This window comes from Haliotis rufescens, unplaced genomic scaffold (assembly GCF_023055435.1).
Source record: "Haliotis rufescens isolate VD_foot unplaced genomic scaffold, xgHalRufe1.0.p SCAF_50, whole genome shotgun sequence".
NCBI classification, from domain to species: domain Eukaryota; kingdom Metazoa; phylum Mollusca; class Gastropoda; order Lepetellida; family Haliotidae; genus Haliotis; species Haliotis rufescens.
The window spans coordinates 918,140-940,765 of record NW_025964224.1 but is presented as its reverse complement, the minus strand read 5'-3'; the positions used below and the strand labels follow the sequence as shown (position 1 = coordinate 940,765).

The window sequence follows — 22,626 nt, the reverse complement described above, 5'->3', positions numbered from 1 at the left end:
TGAAAAGTAGATATTGCTGATTTTTAAGTGACTGACATTATTTATATCTGCTATATATAGTACTACCACTCTATTGTGTACTGCCATTGAATATGGCACTACCACTCTATTGTGTACTGCCATTGAAATTGCGGTTCAGTAATTTGTGTTGATTTGTAAACTAAGACGTAAGAGGCGACTAATGGGATCGGGTGGTCAGGCTCATTGACGTGGTTGATGCATGATAGATAGATAGATCAATGCTCATGATATTAATCATTCGATTGTCTGGTCCAGACTCGATTATTTATAGACTGCCGTCATATAGCTGGAATATTGCTGAGTGCGGGCGTTAAACAACCAACCAACCACCCAACCAACCAACCTTCTCCGAGCACAACGTCCAAACCTGTCCATTGTCAGCTAAATGTATTGATATTATAATGGACTAACCCAAGTATACCAGTGCATATAGCACAACCACTTTTTACCTTTTGCACGGGTGGGTATATTTACCCTTGGGGCAAAGAGCTTGCACGTAAACAGACGTACATCAGGTACATTAAGCCAGAGGTAGGCCATATGTCCATGAACAGACAGACAGTTTTCAAGATCGCCGGATTCATTTTGTTTATTTGGATGGACCCATCTTTTAGCCCCCGCATATGCCTCTGTTAATGCCGTTTCGGTGTTAAATTCTAACTCAAATACCCTATCAACATGCTAGTACACCAAAACAAGAAAGCCTATTTTATTCTGTTTATTTATTGTTCAAGCATGCAATACCAAGGGCAAGAGAGTGTATATAATGCAAGCATATCACACAAAAGAAACGTGACAATTACGTCCAATGAAGTGCAATAACCCTATCAGGGCTTGCTATCAGGGGATACATTCAGGGCATGCTATCAGGGCATGCTATCACAGAGCCTGACCGTATTATTGTATAACATGGCTGGAAGAGAGGAGTGAGATTGAGCAGAAAGTGGATTATTGTGAAAAGGGAACAGTTCTAGTCACTTCTTATTATGAAAGTATTCATTTCCAGTCTGCCACGCTGAACTGAACGCCATACTGAACAGGTTCTCTGCTGACTTGAAAGGCTGCACGATTTTCGTGACTCTGTTCCCATGTAACCACTGCACCCAGATGATCATTCAGTCTGGAATCCATGAGGTTGTCTACTTGTCAGATGAGAAAAAGGAAAAGGATGAGGTGAAAGCATCAAAGATACTTCTGGAGATGGCGGATGTCAAATACAGGTCAGTGATTGTTGTGGAGTTTGAGTCAAGCAACCTAACTGTCCTGAAGAAACGCTATCATGGCGAAGAATCATTTCCTGCGAATGAATATATGAATACGGTAATAACAATATCATCATTGACAGCTGCAATGTGCATCTAGAATGTAAACATGTAATTCAGAGCATATGAAGGAAAGATGGACCCAATCAAGATACAGTTTGCTCCAGGCTCCACTGATAATGTGGACCCAGTCCAGGAACAGCTTCTTCCAAGTTCCACTGATGATAGTGATTACTGAAGTGTTGCGAGGTGAATTTGTATGTGAACTGCTGTCTCAGTCTTAGATTCATGGGCCACTCACTGATCACATTCTTCAAGTTTGTAAAAGCTGACTTTACTGATTGTAACCAGACACAAACGTAGCATCTTTTGCTTCATCGTGCACAAATTTTACTGATTTCCAGCATCCATCCTCCCCGAGAAGGTGGTTATCCTCCTAATATACTTTTTAAACCAAAGAGGCCCTCTTTTGGTGATCTCTTTTGATGAGATTTGTTTTTTTTCAATTTATTCATGGTAGTGTTTGGATGGAGGTTGTTTTATCTATACGCTTTTACTTATACTTTTACTTATACTTATACTATCTCAGCGAAAACCAGCTGCCCTATAACTCTCTAGCGTGATGATGTTGGTCCAATCCCTCCACTATAAATCAGTTAAGCATGACACAAAAGAAAATATGGAACTTCATAATAATTATAAAAAGACACTCGCCTTTTTGATTGGTTTAAATTGTGTCGTTTAATTTTATTTGGGATAATTTAATTTGATGTAATAATAATTACAAATATCTGCTTAAAGTAGAGTAAAGAGTAGGGTCCACTGTACGGTTCCGACCATGGCTTATACACGTGTTTATAAATCACTATCAGCTGCTGTGATACTGTTCCACACAAAGGGAAAGTTGACCACTGGAAAATGGAAGTGCTCCCTCTTTTCAAGCAGTCTTGTGGATAGTTCTTGTCACCCGAATATACCTGCATAGATGCAAATATGAAACAGATGCGGCAGTTCCACCGACTCAACCTTTCTCTAGATAGACATGTGATAGAGATATTGCTTTTCCAGTATACCTGAAATGCTATTTGGTATCTATTTATTCTTTGTCATTCCACAGTTGACTTAAAATGTAATTGCTATGCTTCATTGAACGTAATTGTCACGCTTCTGTTGTGTAACATGCTTGCATTGTATACACCCTCATTCCCTTCGTATTTCTTGAAAAATAAATATAGAGAATAAAGTAAACTTTCTTGGTCTTCTGTATTATCATGTTGTTAGGGTATGAGGGCTGGACATCGTAACGGCAATATCTGAGGCATATGAGGTCGCCAGCAGCAAGCTCCATCCAAATATACAAAATGAGGCCTGTGTTATTGTGTCGAACTTAGACTTGAAATATAATATGAAAGGTCAACGCAAGAGAATATCCATGGTCCGGGGTAGAATGGGAAATACATTTTCAAAAATCAACAAGAGACAACAGACTGACTGAAGTATTTAACAAAAGGAATCTAGATATCACACAAGAAGAGGGTCAGATTGTATTGTCTCTTCATTGACTACTCTAAGGCCTTTGACTGTGTTAAATGTTGGAGTCTCCAGCAAATGACAATCAAAGGGGATCTCTTGTAAGTTTATTGTTTCTATGTACTCCAAACTCTCAGCTTGTGTTAGGACGGACACTGGGTTGTCAAACTATTCCACGTGCAGTGTAGGAACAAACCAAGGGTTAAATAAAGCCTCAGATCTTCACAATATATATCAACATGGAGTGAGTGATTGAGTATTGTTTTACACCGCGTTTAGCAATATTCCAGCAATATCACGGCGGGGGACACCAGGAATGGACTTCACACATTGTACCCATGTCGGGAATCGAACCCTGGTCTTCGGCCTGACGAGCGAACGCTTTAACCACTTGGCTACCCGACCGCTCCTATCAACATGGAACTAAAATGGAAGAAAATGGCGGAATGGGTATAATTATGTCCTCGGAAAGTCCTTCTAGTTTTGCCCTATTGTATCGTGATGATGTTGCAGAAGTGTCACTCACAATGATATAACATCTCAAAGGCTTGGAATCCAGGCTTGCCGTCAGATAGGATGCAACACTTATGTTGGACTGAAGTTTCTAGGGTGAGAAGTGCTTAGTGGCCACAGTGATTGAAAGTGCCTCACCGTGGCAAGGTAACCTGCTTACTTGTCTGCCACGTAGCTTTGCGCTAGGCTCAGGCTTGTCACAAAGTATAACCCTTATTTATCGGTCACAACCTGTCTAGGGACCGGTCATTTCCTACAGGGGAGAATGGGGTGTCAGAGCTTGTATCATAAACGTCTGTGATGAGTCGTACAGTTGGTACTGTAATGGTGTCTTGAGTGAACTGCTTTCTGACTTCAAGTGGGTTAGCTGTCCTGACATTCAAGACTGTGTGGGACAAGAATCAGCACCATTTTATAAATCTTAGAATTGGCAATATTTTACTTGTCATTCGTAAATACTATGACCAGAACGAGTTATTTAGTTTGAAGTGTCCATAATATTAACACAGTGCTTTAGATTTCGTATTTCTGTATTTTCAATATTTCAGGATATTTCTGTTACATACCTTTATACTACTGACAAGAAATAAGGTAAGTAATGATGTGAATGTAGCTGTCGTTGAGGTGCACACCGTCTTATCACTGTAGGGGCGTCGGGTAGCCTAGTGGTTAAAGTGTTCACTCGTCACACCGAAAGCGAGTTCGATGGGTACAATGTGTGATATTGCTGGAATATTGCTACAAGCGGCGTAAAACCATACTCACTCACTCACTCACTCACTCACTCACTCACTCACTCACTCACTCACTCACTCACCCTGAAATTCACATCATGCATCAACAAGACGCGATGCACACAGAAGCCAGTAAGTGTGGTCCATAGGGGAACTCTCAATAACAAATGCAACTGAGCTAAGCACACGCTTACAAATGCCTCGGAGTATCTCAATCAATAAACACAATGGCGAATTGTGGGTACGATAGATGGAGGCACTACGCAAAAGATGCAGATCTACACCTGTTATCGATAGAGAACTCCGCACAATAGATGAAGGTGAAAACCGTCTCTACACAGCTGCCCGAAAGCAAGGCGTGCTGTGAAGGGTGTGACCCTAGCAGCATACCGTAGGCGGCAAAGATTGGGGCAGGCCTGGCAACACCAGGGACGGGCAGTGCGCCAATGTCGCGCACCATGTTTACAGACGAATCAAGGTTTTGCCTCCGTTTCATAGATGGCAGAACACGTTGTTGGCGACGTAGCGGTGAGCGGTATGCCAGAGCAACAATTCTTGACCCTGATCAGTATGGGCGCAGTAGTATCATGGTGTAGGGCGGTATCGCATATGATTCTGCGTCCTGTCGTTGTTCTACTCGCTAGATTTATTGGTAGAAATTTTGAACTGCAAGAAGACAATGCAAGACCAGATCGTGCTCAGGTCGTCACCGGTTGTCTCCGAAAAGAAGGCATACTGACATTGGTCTGGCTGTTACCTCCCTAAACATGAGAGATGGGATGCTCTCGGGCAGAGTACTCTTCAGGCGGAACGGCGGTCAATACCAAGGGCAGCTGAACGCAAATTCATCAACAGTATGCCATCAAGGTGTCGTGCATGTATCGCCCAACATGGTGGACACACCAGAAATTGATCTACAGACCAGACATTTATTTATATGCATATCATAATATAATTATAGGCGAGGGGAACACAAATTAACATAGAGGGTACAGCAAAGCGAAGGACCGGTGGAGCGTACATCAACCCATATCACCTGACGTTCCCGTGGACAATGAATGTATCTCACCGCACACCCAAAGGCTAGGGGAACATAGACTAACATAGAGGGTACATCAACCCCTATCACCCGCGGGTCCCGTGGACAATGAATGTATCTGACCGCACACCCAAAGGCTAGGGGAACATAGACTAACATAGAGGGTACATCAACCCCTATCACAAGAGGGTCCCGTGGACAAGGAATGTATCTCACCGCACACTCAAAGGCTAGGGGAACATAGACTAACATAGAGGGTACATCAACCCTTATCACCCGCGGGTCCCGTGGACAATGAATGTATCTGACCGCACACCCAAAGACTAGGGGAACATAGACTAACATAGAGGGTACATCAACCCCTATCACAAGAGGGTCCCGTGGATAAGGAATGTATCTGACCGCACACCCAAAGGCTAGGGGAACATAGACTAACATAGAGGGTACATCAACCCCTATCACAAGAGGGTCCCGTGGACAAGGAATGTATCTCACCGCACACCCAAAGGGTAGGGGAACATAGACTAACATAGAGGGTACATCAACCCCTATCACAAGAGGGTCCCGTGGACAAGGAATGTATCTCACCGCACACCCAAAGGGTAGGGGTACATAGACTAACATAGAGGGTACATCAACCCATATCACCCGAGGGTCCCGTGGACAAGGATTGTATCTCACCGCACACCCAAAGGCTAGGGGTACATAGACTAACATAGAGGGTACATCAACCCATATCACCCGAGGGTCCCGTGGACAAGGAATGTATCTCACCGCACACCCAAAGAGTAGGGGAACATAGACTAACATAGAGGGTACATCAACCCATATCACCTGACGTTCCCGTGGACAAGGAATGTATCTCACCGCACACCCAAAGGGTAGGGGAACATAGACTAACATAGAGGGTACATCAACCCCTATCACCCGCGGGTCCCGTGGACAAGGAATGTATCTGACCGCACACCCAAAGGGTAGGGGTACATAGACTAACATAGAGGGTACATCAACCCATATCACCCGAGGGTCCCGTGGACAAGGAATGTATCTGACCGCACACCCAAAGGCTAGGGGTACATAGACTAACATAGAGGGTACATCGACCCCTATCACCCGAGAGTCCTGTGGACAAGGAATTTATCTCACCGCACACCAGGAGGGTAGGGGAACATAGACTAACATAGAGGGTACATCAACCCCTATCACAAGAGGGTCCCGTGGACAAGGAATGTATCTCACCGCACACCCAAAGACTAGGGGAACATAGACTAACATAGAGGAAACATCAACCCCTATCACAAGAGGGTCCCGTGAACAAGGAATGTGTCTCACCGCACACCCAAAGGGTAGGGGTACATAGACTAACATAGAGGGTACATCAACCCATATCACCTGACGTTCCCGTGGACAAGGAATGTATCTCACCGCACACCCAAAGACTAGGGGAACATAGACTAACATAGAGGGTACATCAACCCCTATCACAAGAGGGTCCCGTGGACAAGGAATGTATCTCACCGCACACCCAAAGGGTAGGGGAACATAGACTAACATAGAGGGTATACAACCCCTATCACCTGACGTTCCCGCGGACAAGGAATGTATATCACCGCACACCCAAAGACTAGGGGAACATAGACTAACATAGAGGGTACATCAACCCCTATCACAAGAGGGTCCCGTGGACAAGGAATGTATCTCACCGCACACCCAAAGGGTAGGGGTACATAGACTAACATAGAGGGTACATCAAACCCTATCACCCGCGGGTCCCGTGGACAAGGAATGTATCTCACCGCACACCAAAAGGCTAGGGGTACATAGACTAACATAGAGGGTACATCAACCCCTATCACCCGAGGGTCCTGTGGACAAGGAATTTATCTCACCGCACACCAAAAGGCTAGGGGAACATAGACTAACATAGAGGGTACATCAACCCCTATCACCCGAGGGTCCTGTGGACAAGGAATTTATCTCACCGCACACCCAAAGAGTAGGGGAACATAGACTAACATAGAGGGTACATCAACCCCTATCACCCGAGGGTCCTGTGGACAAGGAATTTATCTCACCGCACACCAAAAGGCTAGGGGAACATAGACTAACATAGAGGGTACATCAACCCCTATCACCCGAGGGTCCTGTGGACAAGGAATTTATCTCACCGCACACCAAAAGGCTAGGGGAACATAGACTAACATAGAGGGTACATCAACCCCTATCACCCGAGGGTCCTGTGGACAAGGAATTTATCTCACCGCACACCCAAAGAGTAGGGGAACATAGACTAACATAGAGGGTACATCAACCCCTATCACCCGAGGGTCCTGTGGACAAGGAATTTATCTCACCGCACACCAAAAGGCTAGGGGAACATAGACTAACATAGAGGGTACATCAACCCCTATCACCCGAGGGTCCTGTGGACAAGGAATTTATCTCACCGCACACCAAAAGGCTAGGGGAACATAGACTAACATAGAGGGTACATGAAACCCTATCACCCGAGGGTCCCGTGGACAAGGAATTTATCTTATCGCACACCTTAAGGGGTAGGGGAATATAGACCAACATACATGTAGAGGGTACAGCAACGCATGTCCCTCTTGAGACTCGTGAACAACTTATATTGTTACTAACAACCCTTGCATGTCGACAACACTATATGTTGACAATGACACACTTCTACTATTTCTTTGTGAACTTTGCCTTCAGCAGAAACAGCTCCACCCTTTCCAGGAACTGTAAGCAAAAGTAAACATAACCTAGGTCACGTGAGGTCATGTTGATCAATTGTTGAGGCGATCAGCAGAAACAGCTCCACCCTTTCCAGGAACTTTGAGCAAAAGTAAACATAACCTAGGTCACGTGAGCTCATGTTGATCAATTATTGAGGCGATCAGCGGAAACAGCTCCACCCTTTCCAGGAACTGTAAGCAAAAGTAAACCTAACCTAGGCCACATCAGGTCATGTTGATCAATTATTGAGGCGATCAGCGGAAATAGCTCCATCCTTTCCAGGAACTGTAAGCAAAAGTAAACCTAACCTAGGCCACATGAGGTCATGTTGATCAATTATTGAGGCGATCAGCGGAAAGAGCTCCACCCTTTCCAGGAACTGTAAGCAAACTGAAACTAAAACTACGTCACGTTTTCAACAATAGACAACAGTGGGCTGTTGAGAATTCTCGCCAGATAACCGGCCTCACTTGTTTCATATTTAGATCTATGTATAAATATTCAGAGTGATAAATCAAACTCCACAAGACTATATGACAAGAGGGTTGATTTCAACTAACCAAGAGTCAACGTTAGCAGGTGAAGGTAGTTTAGACCAGATCATGCAACAGATGCGCCTTTGTGAGCGGCTGATCTGCATTAGCTGATGGTTCACACGAACGTTACTGAAAGGGTTGTCGCCAAATACATGAAAAGACACCAGGCGTGTAAAGAAAGTGTATCATTCAAAGTTTGTACAAATGAATTGCTTATTCGATATGGGGCGTTATAATCAAAATAAATACAGATTCAGAGTGAAAATTAGGGTGGCTACAACATGTCAACACACATTCCCACAGCTCCAGGCTTTCACAACTTATGGGATACAATCGAGCATGCTCTTTCTACCAAGATTTCAAAGAACGTCATACGACTCTTTCTCAGAAGCTGTTTCATCGGGGCAACATGATTCAAGGCCTCAGCAAAGCTTTCAAAATGTTTTAAGTAGACATATAGCTGGCTCTGCTTTTATTAGAGATTTCTTTTGATTATTGAAAATAAAATTCACTTGTGTATTTACTTGCTGCAAAAGATTTAATCTTAGTTCAGTAGAAATATATCAGCATCTCATTATAAATGCACCATTCTTGTTTTGTTTTGTTTTGTACACATTCTTACATCAAAATAAAAGTCACTGAGGGTACAAAGACTATCTGCTAATCATGAATTATTTGTTGTCATGAAATAAAAACAGGCAGTCTTTAAATGAGTTCAATCTAGACAGATATTTAGTATTTTACAATACAGCAGAACTTATTCACATATTGATTTCAGTCTTTAACGGCTATGCTAATCCATGATATAGGGTATTAAGAAGGAAAGTTAATATCATAAGGGGCGTTGTTGAAAAAGCGCCTCAAAATATGATACATACAAGGGACAAACATATTTTCGGTAAGTAGAATCATTATTTACATGGCACAGTTGTGTATGTACAGTAGATGGTAAAGTCTGACTTACTTGATTTAAATGTTATCTGGACCAACAGTGGTAAAATGTTATGCCACACACGTACAATAATTCGAAACAATGCTCTTAATTATGTCTGATATTTACCATGACGATCAGTGACGTACTTTTTAGCCTCGAATATCTGACGCAACGTGTATGCCATCGGGTGTAAAAAGCAAACTAGTGATGAAGGAATATATGAATGGATTACTAGAACTCGGAAAGGGTATGCATGTACTGTATTATCGGTAGCGCCCGCTCATGGTGAGTCTCGTCAGGGTCAAGAAAGTTTTGTTTTAGCAACTAAATAATGATCGTAAATGTAATACATGTAGTGTTATTTGAACTTGTGCCGCGTTAGAGTTGACACGCGATTGTCAATCTCTAGACTCTTCAGTTCAAAGTCTCCCCCTACATAATCTTGTCGTTATCGTTTATCGTGCAAGCGTGACATTTCGAAAGCGAGGTCTGCATGTTTGCCATGTTGTTCCTGAATCTTGTCAATCATATAAGGGTAAAAAAGGGACCGGAATGATATGAATGATTTCATTGGATTTTCAAAAAGGACAAGATCAGGTTTGATGGCCTGGACAGGTCTGGAGGCCTATTCCAAAGAATTTTGCATTTATCATTTGCTATGACGCCTTCTATTTATTCTGGGTCGTGCCATGGATGGACCTCTGAGTCAAAACCAAAAGCATGATGAAGAAAATGTAATAAAATAATTCAGAGGTTTTCTTCCACCATTTCGCAAGGGGCGGTGATGGCGACATAAAGGTTAGATACTGAACGTCAACGAGAACAATCGATTATCTGCCGAAACAGATTCCGTTTGGCGCAACAGGCAAAAGAGTGGAAAACAGAAACGTTTCATTTTAAACAGGAGCAGAAGCAATAGGGGCACAAAAACATGTAAGAACAAAACACTGAAACATTTTATAGAGAAGGCAGAAGTTCGTCATACTTGAATTTGATTGGTCACAATATAACATCAGCAAGTGGTACTACTATATAAATGATTGTACTTGGTGTTGGAACCATTAATAAATGAAGGTACATGTGTAACGAGCAAATCGTCTGTTATCACAGACCTTATCTTTGGGTCACGTTCCACAGGCCAGAAGGAACAAGGTTGTGGGGGGAGGGGTTGGGGGATAAGGCAACATCTGGGCGAATTGTTTTCAATTTCCCCAAAACTACCTTTCCTTACAATAAAGAGAAACATTCACAACATATGCTCTGTATAAATATAATGCTTTCATCACATCAGATTTATTATCATTGTCGAGTCATTGATATCAGTATAAATATAAACATGAATTGGGTATTTTACTTTTATATGTGTATCACATCGCTCATCTACTACTTTTAAGGTGTACAAGGTAACGCTTCATTGAAACAGTGTCAACCAGTGTGCCATATCAATAAAACCAAACACACTAAACAGACAAAAAGCAGGACGACGTGAATTGAGTTCTTTTCTTAGAACTGCCCCTGATTTCATCTCAAAACATGAACATTTATTGAACTGGACCATCCCAATGTACCATTACGAGGGGGAGAAGTTGTGTTGGTAATAAACATTATTCTACTTCTTTAAAAAAATATAATACCCAGCAGAAAATGGGCTGATGTTTATCTGCTAGATGTTTGGGCTTGTTGGTAACCAACTGGTAGCACCTTCCTCATTGATAATCTAAAAAAATGTTTGTCAGATGAAACTATGTGGTTTTCATTCAACTGTTTGGCGGTCTTTGTTGGTTCTCAGAACGTGCTATGTTATGAGCGGCGGAATTTATCGATGTCAACTTCTTAATTATTATCAACACAACGTTTCAGAGAATATGCGTACTCCTTCATCGGGTGAATTCATCTGATGAAGGAATAAGCATATACTCTGAAACGCTGCCATTGAAATACGTGCTTTGTTATGTTATTCAATACGAAATAACTGCTTCTGGTACACGTGTACGTGTCTTTAATGTACTATGGGGGATAAGTTATGTTTGGAGTAAAGATTTCTTTTCTTCTTTAAAAAAATATAATACCTCGCAGAAAATGGGCGGATGTTTATCTGCTAGTCTGGACTTGTTGGGGACCACCTGGTAGCACATTCTTTACTACAGTGTGTGCATTCAGTGATACTGTGTGCATTGTCCATTGTCGCCATGTGTAGGGATCTTGAGAATCTGAATGAATGCTTGTCCGATGTCAATTTGTATTTTTGTTAGTAAAATTACAAAATAACCCATTCGAATACAGCTCGTATATTTACTATTACACCATGTCAGGACCTGTCTTGACACAATTTGTCTATCAAGACGAGAATGTAAGGTATAAAGATATCAGCTACAGTCTGGGTTGGTGATCATACGCCAGGTCTGCGCACTTGCTGAAACAAGAAGTACTACCATGGCTTAAAAAAACCGAACAGAAAACACCAGGTAAAGGTCAATTGCCATAATAATACATGTGTTACATAAGAGTGGTGTTTATACCATTGGTGTTTGAGATACACTGACATCTCATAACACCACAACTAACATACTAACTGTGTAATGTCATATTTATTTTTACATACGAACAATCAATTTCCCTATACTATATAAGTTCACACTTCTGTATTGAAGGTAAGTTATAACTGTTCATTCGTGAGGGCGAAAGTACAGTTATGGATGGTGTTCGCGAAAAGATAAGTGTATCCTGTTCCACCACCGGTGGCACCCGTCACAAACACTTTGTAAAGGCAAGTCAGTTGTTCACAATGCATTATGTATTAACTTAGTCACATAAATCATATTGGGAGACAAGACCTAACTTGCTACCAATAGGTGATGTCATGCCCCACTTGTTATTAACTGGTGTTGCTTCAAATCTAAACTGGACTAGAAACATCTGCTTGAGAAAATACAGTTTCCATTGCATAGTTTACCAAGGAGCAACATAGTTTGACCAATGTATCCAAGTAATGATACTGCACCAATTGTATCTCTCACTATCTTCATCAGGCACACGTATGCGCTCTATATATCTCATGGGACAGTTATTAGGTCACACAGAGTACAGATACACGTTGTGCAGCTGGCTGATAAAACTAAATTAAACTTACCACTAATTATGTATAATAAATATATGTTAAAGTGGGAGTGAAATTAGTACGCAATAGAGTGGTAGTACCATATTCAATGGCAGTACACAATAAAGTGGTGGTACCATATTCAATGGCAGTACACAATAGAGTGGTGGTACCATATTTAATGGCAGTACACAATAGAGTGGTAGTACCATATTCAATGGCAGTACACAATAGAGTGGTAGTAGCATATTCAATGTCAGTACACAATAGAGTGGTAGTACCATATTCAATGACGGTACACAATAGAGTGGTTAAACCATATTCACAGGAAGTCATAAAATTATTATATAATTGTTTTCTATGCATTATCAAAGACGATGGATTTAGCTGGTGATTACTGTTATTACGGCTCAATTTGAGCTGTCGTATTGTGGTATGTACCCCCTTATTGATGCTGTATTTAAACTGTTTGTATAAATGTTGCTGTTATACAGCAGGCGTAATTATAATTTAGCTGGTAGGACAAACCTGCAAAGTATTATGTAAGAGCAATTGGATTATTGATGACACGTTATTCATGTGTATTTAGTTGTGGTTGAACATCAGTGAATAAAACACTGTACAAACTAATTTTGAACTCATTGGTTTCAGGAATGATGAACCTCGACCACCAAAGAAACCCACCAGTTTATGCAAAAGACAGTGCATAGTAGGTATGTATCACTAGAACCTATTAAGCTTAACAGCATGGTAGAATATCATGTTGTGGATTGTGTGACAACACACTTGCTGTTACTCTACGTGTGTGGTGAGACGTCAAATTGTACCGCATCCATTCAAAAGGTATTTCGTTTCGAGCAGGACATGTTCGCCTCCGAACTCTGGTGTCATCACTTTAAGTTATACATGTGTCTTTTGCGCCTGATGGAGTTTCAGCAGATGTTCGAGGCTGATTATTCCCTGGCGTTCACGTTTTCAATTTAAAGCAAGATATACACAATAGCTGGCACAATTAGAGATAAACTATTGCTGTACATCATTATTAGCTTCTCGTAGGTTGTAGGTGTACAGTGGTAGGAAGACGTACATGTGAAAATGGACATTCGAGACAATGTTGATATTTATTCTCAATGTATTATACAATGCTGAAAGGACAAAGAAAGTCTGATCTTAGGTATTTTATAGTTTTGTTCATGATCGACAAACCTTAGAAAAAACTTCATTCCTTAATCCATGGGGCTTTTGTTACAAAACGTAGTGACCATAGATATCGTCACATATCTAACTTCAGAAGCTAAGGTAAATTTATCCAAAATGAAAGCAAATGCCATCTGAAGTTTACTGAGAAAACATTATGTGAAATGCTGGACTTCCTTATTGATAACAGCTTTATACAATATGGGGGTAGACGTTTCGGCAAGAAGGGGTGATTCATAAACGTATCCTCATGATATAGTCGGAACCATACAATGGAATATGGAAATAGTTTTGTCACTTTTATTTTTTGCCATAAAACTTTTGAAACCTTCACTGAGACTTTACAACACCAAACTCCTTGTTTGAGATGTCAGTCACTTAAAAATCAGCAATATCTACTTTTCAAATAATCAACAAAGAAAACATTTAGCAGATATAAATAACAACAAAGACAATCGGAATTGAACAAAACAAGAACATATATAATGAGATGCTGATATATTTCTACAGAACTGAGATGAAATATTTTCTTGCCAATGTCTGTAACAACCGGTTATGTGGCGAGAACACTATATATGTTTATAGCTAAGACATTTTAAGGAAACTCGTTTCTTCTATTTCAAATAGGACACACGATAACGTGCTGTGTGTACTTTGCTTGGGACCACAGCCCCCATGTCTGTCTATTGTTCAGGCGATCAGCAAATATCGATCCACCCTTTCCAAGAACTGTAAGCAAAAGTAAACTACAACTAGGTCACGTTAGGTCATTAATATGAGTGGAGGAAGATATTCACAGGGAGCAACACAGTATACCGTTACCGCAGATAAACTTTAACCACTTGCAGAAATCTGCTACGTGTGTAGTGCAGGGTATATATATTATCGTATTATGAACGGACACACACAAAGTTAATAATCTGACTAATTACAACACCAAGAGATGAATATCCATCCCCGTTGACATGAGACTAATACATAAAGTTATGTCACTTTACCGTCGTCCCATGCAGTTCTTGACGGCACACACGTTGTGGAACCTTATATCATTTCATTTACATATTATTTAAGATAGAACCTGTATAAAAAAAATGTGCCATTGCTTACACAATGTTCAAACGTCTGCTAGCACTTTAAACTTAAAATGTCTCAGTTAACGTTAACAGTAACGTAAATACAACCCGGGGCGTTCCGGTATTGACACTCGCGTGTCAACTCTAACTTGGCACAGGTTGTTTACATAACATTATATGTATTGGAAATTGGAGATGCAGACATCAAACTGGCGAAATGTTCTCGATCATTAAACACACAACAGGGATGAACATTACACGATTGAATCAGTGCTGAGCAGCGATCTGCTCGTAACTGCAATACTTTGGTCAACATAACCTAGGCTCGACTCAAACTGCCACATTCCCTGGGTCTAACATTTAACATTGATTTATTTTCTGACAGAATTTCTTGAACTCGAAATCGAGGAGAAAAACAGGAACTTCAAGAGTACATCTCTTAGAATTGTTTTCAATTTCCCTGAACCTCTCTGTTCCTAGCAGTAAAGGGGAAGATTCAGAACGAAATATGCATTGTATGAATGTAATGCTGTCATCAGGAGAGGAATAATCGGTGTATTGATATATGTATGAATATAGCTGTGAACTGGGTATTTTACGTTTACAATATAACACAATCTAGCATCAGCAGGTGGTACTACGAAATAAATGATTGTACTTGGGGTTGGAACCATTAATAAATGAAGGTACATGTGTAACGAGCAACTCGTCTGTTATCACAGACCTTATCTTTGGGTCACGTTCCACAGGCCAGAAGGAACAAGGTTGTGGGGGGAGGGGTTGGGTGGATGAGGCAACATCTTGGCGAATTGTTTTCAATTTCCCCAAAACTACCTTTCCTTACAATAAAGAGGAACATTCACAACATATGCTCTGTATAAATATAATGCTTTCATCACATAAGATGTATTATCATTGTCGAGTCATTGATATGTGTATGAATATAGCTATGAACTGGGTATTTTACTTTTATATGTGTATCACATCGCTCATCTACTATATTTAAGGTGTACTGGGTAAAACATCATTGCAACATTGTCAACCAGTGTGCCATATCAATAAAACCAGAAACACTAAACAGACAAGAAGTAGGACAACGTGAATTGAGTTCTATACTAAGAACATCCCTCGATTTCATTTCAAACCATGAACATTTATTGAACTGGACCATCCCAATGTACTTTTACGAGGCGGATAAGGTGTGTTTGTTTCAAAGATACCTTAGTAGTATAGTGTCACTAGTTAGAGTCTGGTTTTGGTGGAGGGAAAAGTGGAGGGAGCCTGAAAGGGTCCCCAGCCTACCGGTACTTTCTGAAAGCTACAGTATATACGATGCTGAAAAAAAGCAAACAGTCCCGACCTCGAGTTGACAATGCATGAATACAGTGTGGAACTGCAACCCTGAATGAATCGAACTGTGTCAACACCATGAGGTCTCCAGCTATACGAGTTCGCGAATATAAAATATATTTAAGAGAATATTTTATCCGTCAACTTTACGAAAATAGTTTCATCTCGTAGCAGTTGGGCTTGTAACGGCGACGGCGGTATGCTATGTTTATTTCTCCTGTGTCGTAACATGACATCTCTCCTTGAAAACATTTTTTCACAGTCCGGACAGGTGGCAACCCCCATGGTGATCCAATACGGTGTGCGATTAGAGGTTATGAAGCTTTCTTTTATACCCTTGACTCTGTTGACGCTTCAAGGCAGCAAGTGTCCGTTCCACCACAGCCTTCATCTCCGACACATGTTGTATTTTCACGGGTTGGGGTGTTGTCTTCGATCCCTGTTTGGTTGTCATCGTTTTCATTTTAGGTGTTACCTGTCTCTTCTTTGTCTTCAGCGTCGACTTCTTGGCTGCTTGTGGTTTCTTTCTCTGTTGTGATTTTCTCAACGTAGTCTTCCTAAATATATCTCTAGAGTCAAGTCTAATCTCTGATGCTTTCTTCATGTTGTTCACGTCCAATCCGTTTGCTGGCGAGAGTAAAACTGTTTGTCGGGCTACACTACTGTAGAGTTTATACTGTCTTACACGTGCAGGGAATCTTGGAAGACACTCTTTTCTTCACAGCACACTTGTGAGTATGTTAAAAAAGCGATCATATTAGTATAAAGTCTTCGTCATACTACACCCGTGAAGGGCCGGGTTATAGAATCGACCTTCAGTAACCCATGCTTATCGGCGACTGACGGGGATCGGTTGGTCAGTCTCCCCGACTCGGATGCCACGTGCCATCGGTTCCTAGTTGCACAGATCGCTGCTCATGCTGTTGATCACTGGATTGTCTGGTCCAAGCTCGTTTATTGACAGACCACCGTCCTAGAGCTTGAATAATGCCGAGTGTGGCGTAAAACTAAATTCACTCACTCACTGATACCAATACATCTAAAAAAGTAATGTCATCGTTTAAATGGTGAGTTTAAACGCGTATTTTACCCTTACAAGGACGAGTGCATTCCACACACCCTTCCTGTTATCAAATGTGTCACTGTTTACAGTTCGGGCGAACATAACCCTATAGACATGTGTGCGGGTGAGTTCATTCATCAGAAATATGTCATTTACGATGTGTTTATATATATGAACTGCTAACCACGCTCATAGCCATGTTGCGTGTCGTGGTTAGAACCGTAATTGATCTATTGAAAGGTGTCATACATTCGTGTTCGGATAAAGGTACAACATCTACACGCACATACTTTCCTACATCATTCAAATGTATTAAATACCGGATACGTTTAATAGACACCAACGAAAGAAAGGTTTAATGAGGGGAATACCCATATATATCCTCTCTGAACTAACTCCTTTTTAAAATAACAAATGTACAACACAATTTCCCTAACATATCATAAATACGGGACACTGGTCACACAATTTATGAATGGGAAGCTTCAGGCGAGGCTTGTATGTTAACATTAATTGTAAGGCCGGGGTATGTTGACATTGTTATGGGCGGTCGGTCGCTTAGTCTCTCTGCTATACATTAGCTATGAATAAACCTGCTTCGACATATATTTCCAATAAAACATTTTCCTCGTGAAACATTTTTCCATGATAAACTCTGTTCTCTCTTCGAATTAAGGGTGACTATTGTAAACATGAAAATGTCCTATAGATTGCTTCCATCACTTTCCCAACAAACCTAGCTTTGTGCCGTCACACAGCTACATGTACTTATCAGTTTCTTATTGAACAGTGACATGGTTCTAACTATCTATTTTCAAAATAGCACGTTCTGAAGTAAAACTGTGCACATCATGTTACACGGTTAAAACTCAAACCACACGGTTTATTTGTCATCGCGTTAAATGGAAAAGCTTGCATTGAAACATCAACTATGCAAGTCGGGACAGGGCTGAATAATTCTATACAAATGGTTCACAATAGAACGCAGCGCGGGTGATTCGAAATCCGGCTGCCTTCAGCGTTGCAGTCAATGCAGGGTGATGTGACTACCTCGTTGTTGCGCGCTAAACTTAAACTACACCGCTAGCTGACACAGTTCGATTCATTCAGCTTTCAGAAAGTACCGGTAGGCTGGGGACCCTTTCAGGCTCCCTCCACTTTTCCCTCCACCAAAACCAGACTCTAACTAGTGACACTATACTACTTACCTTTACTTCTTTAAAAAATATAATACCTCTCAGAAAATGGGCTGATGGGATACAATCGAGCATGCTCTTTCTACCAAGATTTCAAAGAACGTCATACGACTCTTTCTCAGAAGCTGTTTGATCGGGGCAACATGATTCAAGGCCTCAGCAAAGCTTTCAAAATGTTTTAAGTAGACATATAGCTGGCTCTGCTTTTATTAGAGATTTCTTTTGATTATTGAAAATAAAATTCACTTGTGTATTTACTTGCTGCAAAAGATTTAATCTTAGTTCAGTAGAAATATATCAGCATCTCATTATAAATGCACCATTCTTGTTTTGTTTTGTTTTGTACACATTCTTACATCAAAATAAAAGTCACTGAGGGTACAAAGACTATCTGCTAATCATGAATTATTTGTTGTCATGAAATAAAAACAGGCAGTCTTTAAATGAGTTCAATCTAGACAGATATTTAGTATTTTACAATACAGCAGAACTTATTCACATATTGATTTCAGTCTTTAACGGCTATGCTAATCCATGATATAGGGTATTAAGAAGGAAAGTTAATATCATAAGGGGCGTTGTTGAAAAAGCGCCTCAAAATATGATACATACAAGGGACAAACATATTTTCGGTAAGTAGAATCATTATTTACATGGCACAGTTGTGTATGTACAGTAGATGGTAAAGTCTGACTTACTTGATTTAAATGTTATCTGGACCAACAGTGGTAAAATGTTATGCCACACACGTACAATAATTCGAAACAATGCTCTTAATTATGTCTGATATTTACCATGACGATCAGTGACGTACTTTTTAGCCTCGAATATCTGACGCAACGTGTATGCCATTGGGTGTAAAAAGCAAACTAGAGATGAAGGAATATATGAATGGATTACTAGAACTCAGCGATGGCAACAAGTGGTCCCGGAAAGGGTATGCATGTACTGTATTATCGGTAGCGCCCGCTCATGGTGAGTCTCGTCAGGGTCAAGAAAGTTTTGTTTTAGCAACTAAATAATGATCGTAAATGTAATACATGTAGTGTTATTTGAACTTGTGCCGCGTTAGAGTTGACACGCGATTGTCAATCTCTAGACTCTTCAGTTCAAAGTCTCCCCCTACATAATCTTGTCGTTATCGTTTATCGTGCAAGCGTGACATTTCGAAAGCGAGGTCTGCATGTTTGCCATGTTGTTCCTGAATCTTGTCAATCATATAAGGGTAAAAAAGGGACCGGAATGATATGAATGATTTCATTGGATTTTCAAAAAGGACAAGATCAGGTTTGATGGCCTGGACAGGTCTGGAGGCCTATTCCAAAGAATTTTGCATTTATCATTTGCTATGACGCCTTCTATTTATTCTGGGTCGTGCCATGGATGGACCTCTGAGTCAAAACCAAAAGCATGATGAAGAAAATGTAATAAAATAATTCAGAGGTTTTCTTCCACCATTTCGCAAGGGGCGGTGATGGCGACATAAAGGTTAGATACTGAACGTCAACGAGAACAATCGATTATCTGCCGAAACAGATTCCGTTTGGCGCAACAGGCAAAAGAGTGGAAAACAGAAACGTTTCATTTTAAACAGGAGCAGAAGCAATAGGGGCACAAAAACATGTAAGAACAAAACACTGAAACATTTTATAGAGAAGGCAGAAGTTCGTCATACTTGAATTTGATTGGTCACAATATAACATCAGCAAGTGGTACTACTATATAAATGATTGTACTTGGTGTTGGAACCATTAATAAATGAAGGTACATGTGTAACGAGCAAATCGTCTGTTATCACAGACCTTATCTTTGGGTCACGTTCCACAGGCCAGAAGGAACAAGGTTGTGGGGGGAGGGGTTGGGGGATAAGGCAACATCTGGGCGAATTGTTTTCAATTTCCCCAAAACTACCTTTCCTTACAATAAAGAGGAACATTCACAACATATGCTCTGTATAAATATAATGCTTTCATCACATCAGATTTATTATCATTGTCGAGTCATTGATATCAGTATAAATATAAACATGAATTGGGTATTTTACTTTTATATGTGTATCACATCGCTCATCTACTACTTTTAAGGTGTACAAGGTAACGCTTCATTGAAACAGTGTCAACCAGTGTGCCATATCAATAAAACCAAACACACTAAACAGACAAAAAGCAGGACGACGTGAATTGAGTTCTTTTCTTAGAACTGCCCCTGATTTCATCTCAAAACATGAACATTTATTGAACTGGACCATCCCAATGTACCATTACGAGGGGGAGAAGTTGTGTTGGTAATAAACATTATTCTACTTCTTTAAAAAAATATAATACCCAGCAGAAAATGGGCTGATGTTTATCTGCTAGATGTTTGGGCTTGTTGGTAACCAACTGGTAGCACCTTCCTCATTGATAATCTAAAAAAATGTTTGTCAGATGAAACTATGTGGTTTTCATTCAACTGTTTGGCGGTCTTTGTTGGTTCTCAGAACGTGCTATGTTATGAGCGGCGGAATTTATCGATGTCAACTTCTTAATTATTATCAACACAACGTTTCAGAGAATATGCGTACTCCTTCATCGGGTGAATTCATCTGATGAAGGAATAAGCATATACTCTGAAACGCAGCCATTGAAATACGTGCTTTGTTATGTTATTCAATACGAAATAACTGCTTCTGGTACACGTGTACGTGTCTTTAATGTACTATGGGGGATAAGTTATGTTTGGAGTAAAGATTTCTTTTCTTCTTTAAAAAAATATAATACCTCGCAGAAAATGGGCGGATGTTTATCTGCTAGTCTGGACTTGTTGGGGACCACCTGGTAGCACATTCTTTACTACAGTGTGTGCATTCAGTGATACTGTGTGCATTGTCCATTGTCGCCATGTGTAGAGATCTTGAGAATCTGAATGAATGCTTGTCCGATGTCAATTTGCATTTTTGTTAGTAAAATTACAAAATAACCCATTCGAATACAGCTCGTATATTTACTATTACACCATGTCAGGACCTGTCCTGACACAATTTGTCTATCAAGACGAGAATGTAAGGTATAAAGATATCAGCTACAGTCTGGGTTGGTGATCATACGCCAGGTCTGCGCACTTGCTGAAACAAGAAGTACTACCATGGCTTAAAAAAAACGAACAGAAAACACCAGGTAAAGGTCAATTGCCATAATAATACATGTGTTACATAAGAGTGGTGTTTATACCATTGGTGTTTGAGATACACTGACATCTCATAACACCACAACTAACATACTAACTGTGTAATGTCATATTTATTTTTACATACGAACAATCAATTTCCCTATACTATATAAGTTCACACTTCTGTATTGAAGGTAAGTTATAACTGTTCATTCGTGAGGGCGAAAGTACAGTTATGGATGGTGTTCGCGAAAAGATAAGTGTATCCTGTTCCACCACCGGTGGCACCCGTCACAAACACTTTGTAAAGGCAAGTCAGTTGTTCACAATGCATTATGTATTAACTTAGTCACATAAATCATATTGGGAGACAAGACCTAACTTGCTACCAATAGGTGATGTCATGCCCCACTTGTTATTAACTGGTGTTGCTTCAAATCTAAACTGGACTAGAAACATCTGCTTGAGAAAATACAGTTTCCATTGCATAGTTTACCAAGGAGCAACATAGTTTGACCAATGTATCCAAGTAATGATACTGCACCAATTGTATCTCTCACTATCTTCATCAGGCACACGTATGCGCTCTATATATCTCATGGGACAGTTATTAGGTCACACAGAGTACAGATACACGTTGTGCAGCTGGCTGATAAAACTAAATTAAACTTACCACTAATTATGTATAATAAATATATGTTAAAGTGGGAGTGAAATTAGTACGCAATAGAGTGGTAGTACCATATTCAATGGCAGTACACAATAAAGTGGTGGTACCATATTCAATGGCAGTACACAATAGAGTGGTGGTACCATATTTAATGGCAGTACACAATAGAGTGGTAGTACCATATTCAATGGCAGTACACAATAGAGTGGTAGTAGCATATTCAATGTCAGTACACAATAGAGTGGTAGTACCATATTCAATGACGGTACACAATAGAGTGGTTAAACCATATTCACAGGAAGTCATAAAATTATTATATAATTGTTTTCTATGCATTATCAAAGACGATGGATTTAGCTGGTGATTACTGTTATTACGGCTCAATTTGAGCTGTCGTATTGTGGTATGTACCCCCTTATTGATGCTGTATTTAAACTGTTTGTATAAATGTTGCTGTTATACAGCAGGCGTAATTATAATTTAGCTGGTAGGACAAACCTGCAAAGTATTATGTAAGAGCAA

General features: G+C 40.4%; 1 protein-coding gene across 1 annotated transcript; it reads left to right on the top strand.

The window, feature by feature from the left end:
- The first annotated feature begins 734 nt into the window (after positions 1-734).
- On the top strand, positions 735-1,733 carry LOC125374041 (deoxycytidylate deaminase-like). The gene is made up of 2 exons (XM_048384748.1): positions 735-1,241; positions 1,404-1,733. The coding sequence occupies exons 1-2, from the start codon at positions 1,129-1,131 to the stop codon at positions 1,519-1,521; spliced, it is 231 nt and encodes a 76-aa protein (XP_048240705.1). The 5' UTR covers positions 735-1,128; the 3' UTR covers positions 1,522-1,733.
- The last annotated feature ends 20,893 nt before the right edge of the window (positions 1,734-22,626 follow it).

Bases quoted from the DNA above. Each gene is read 5' to 3' on its own strand.
- LOC125374041 (XM_048384748.1), top strand. From the start codon at position 1,129: ATGATCATTCAGTCTGGAATCCATGAGGTTGTCTACTTGTCAGATGAG. The intron at 1,242-1,403 runs GTCAGTGATTGT...CATGTAATTCAG, and splicing joins ATGGCGGATGTCAAATACAG to AGCATATGAAGGAAAGATGG.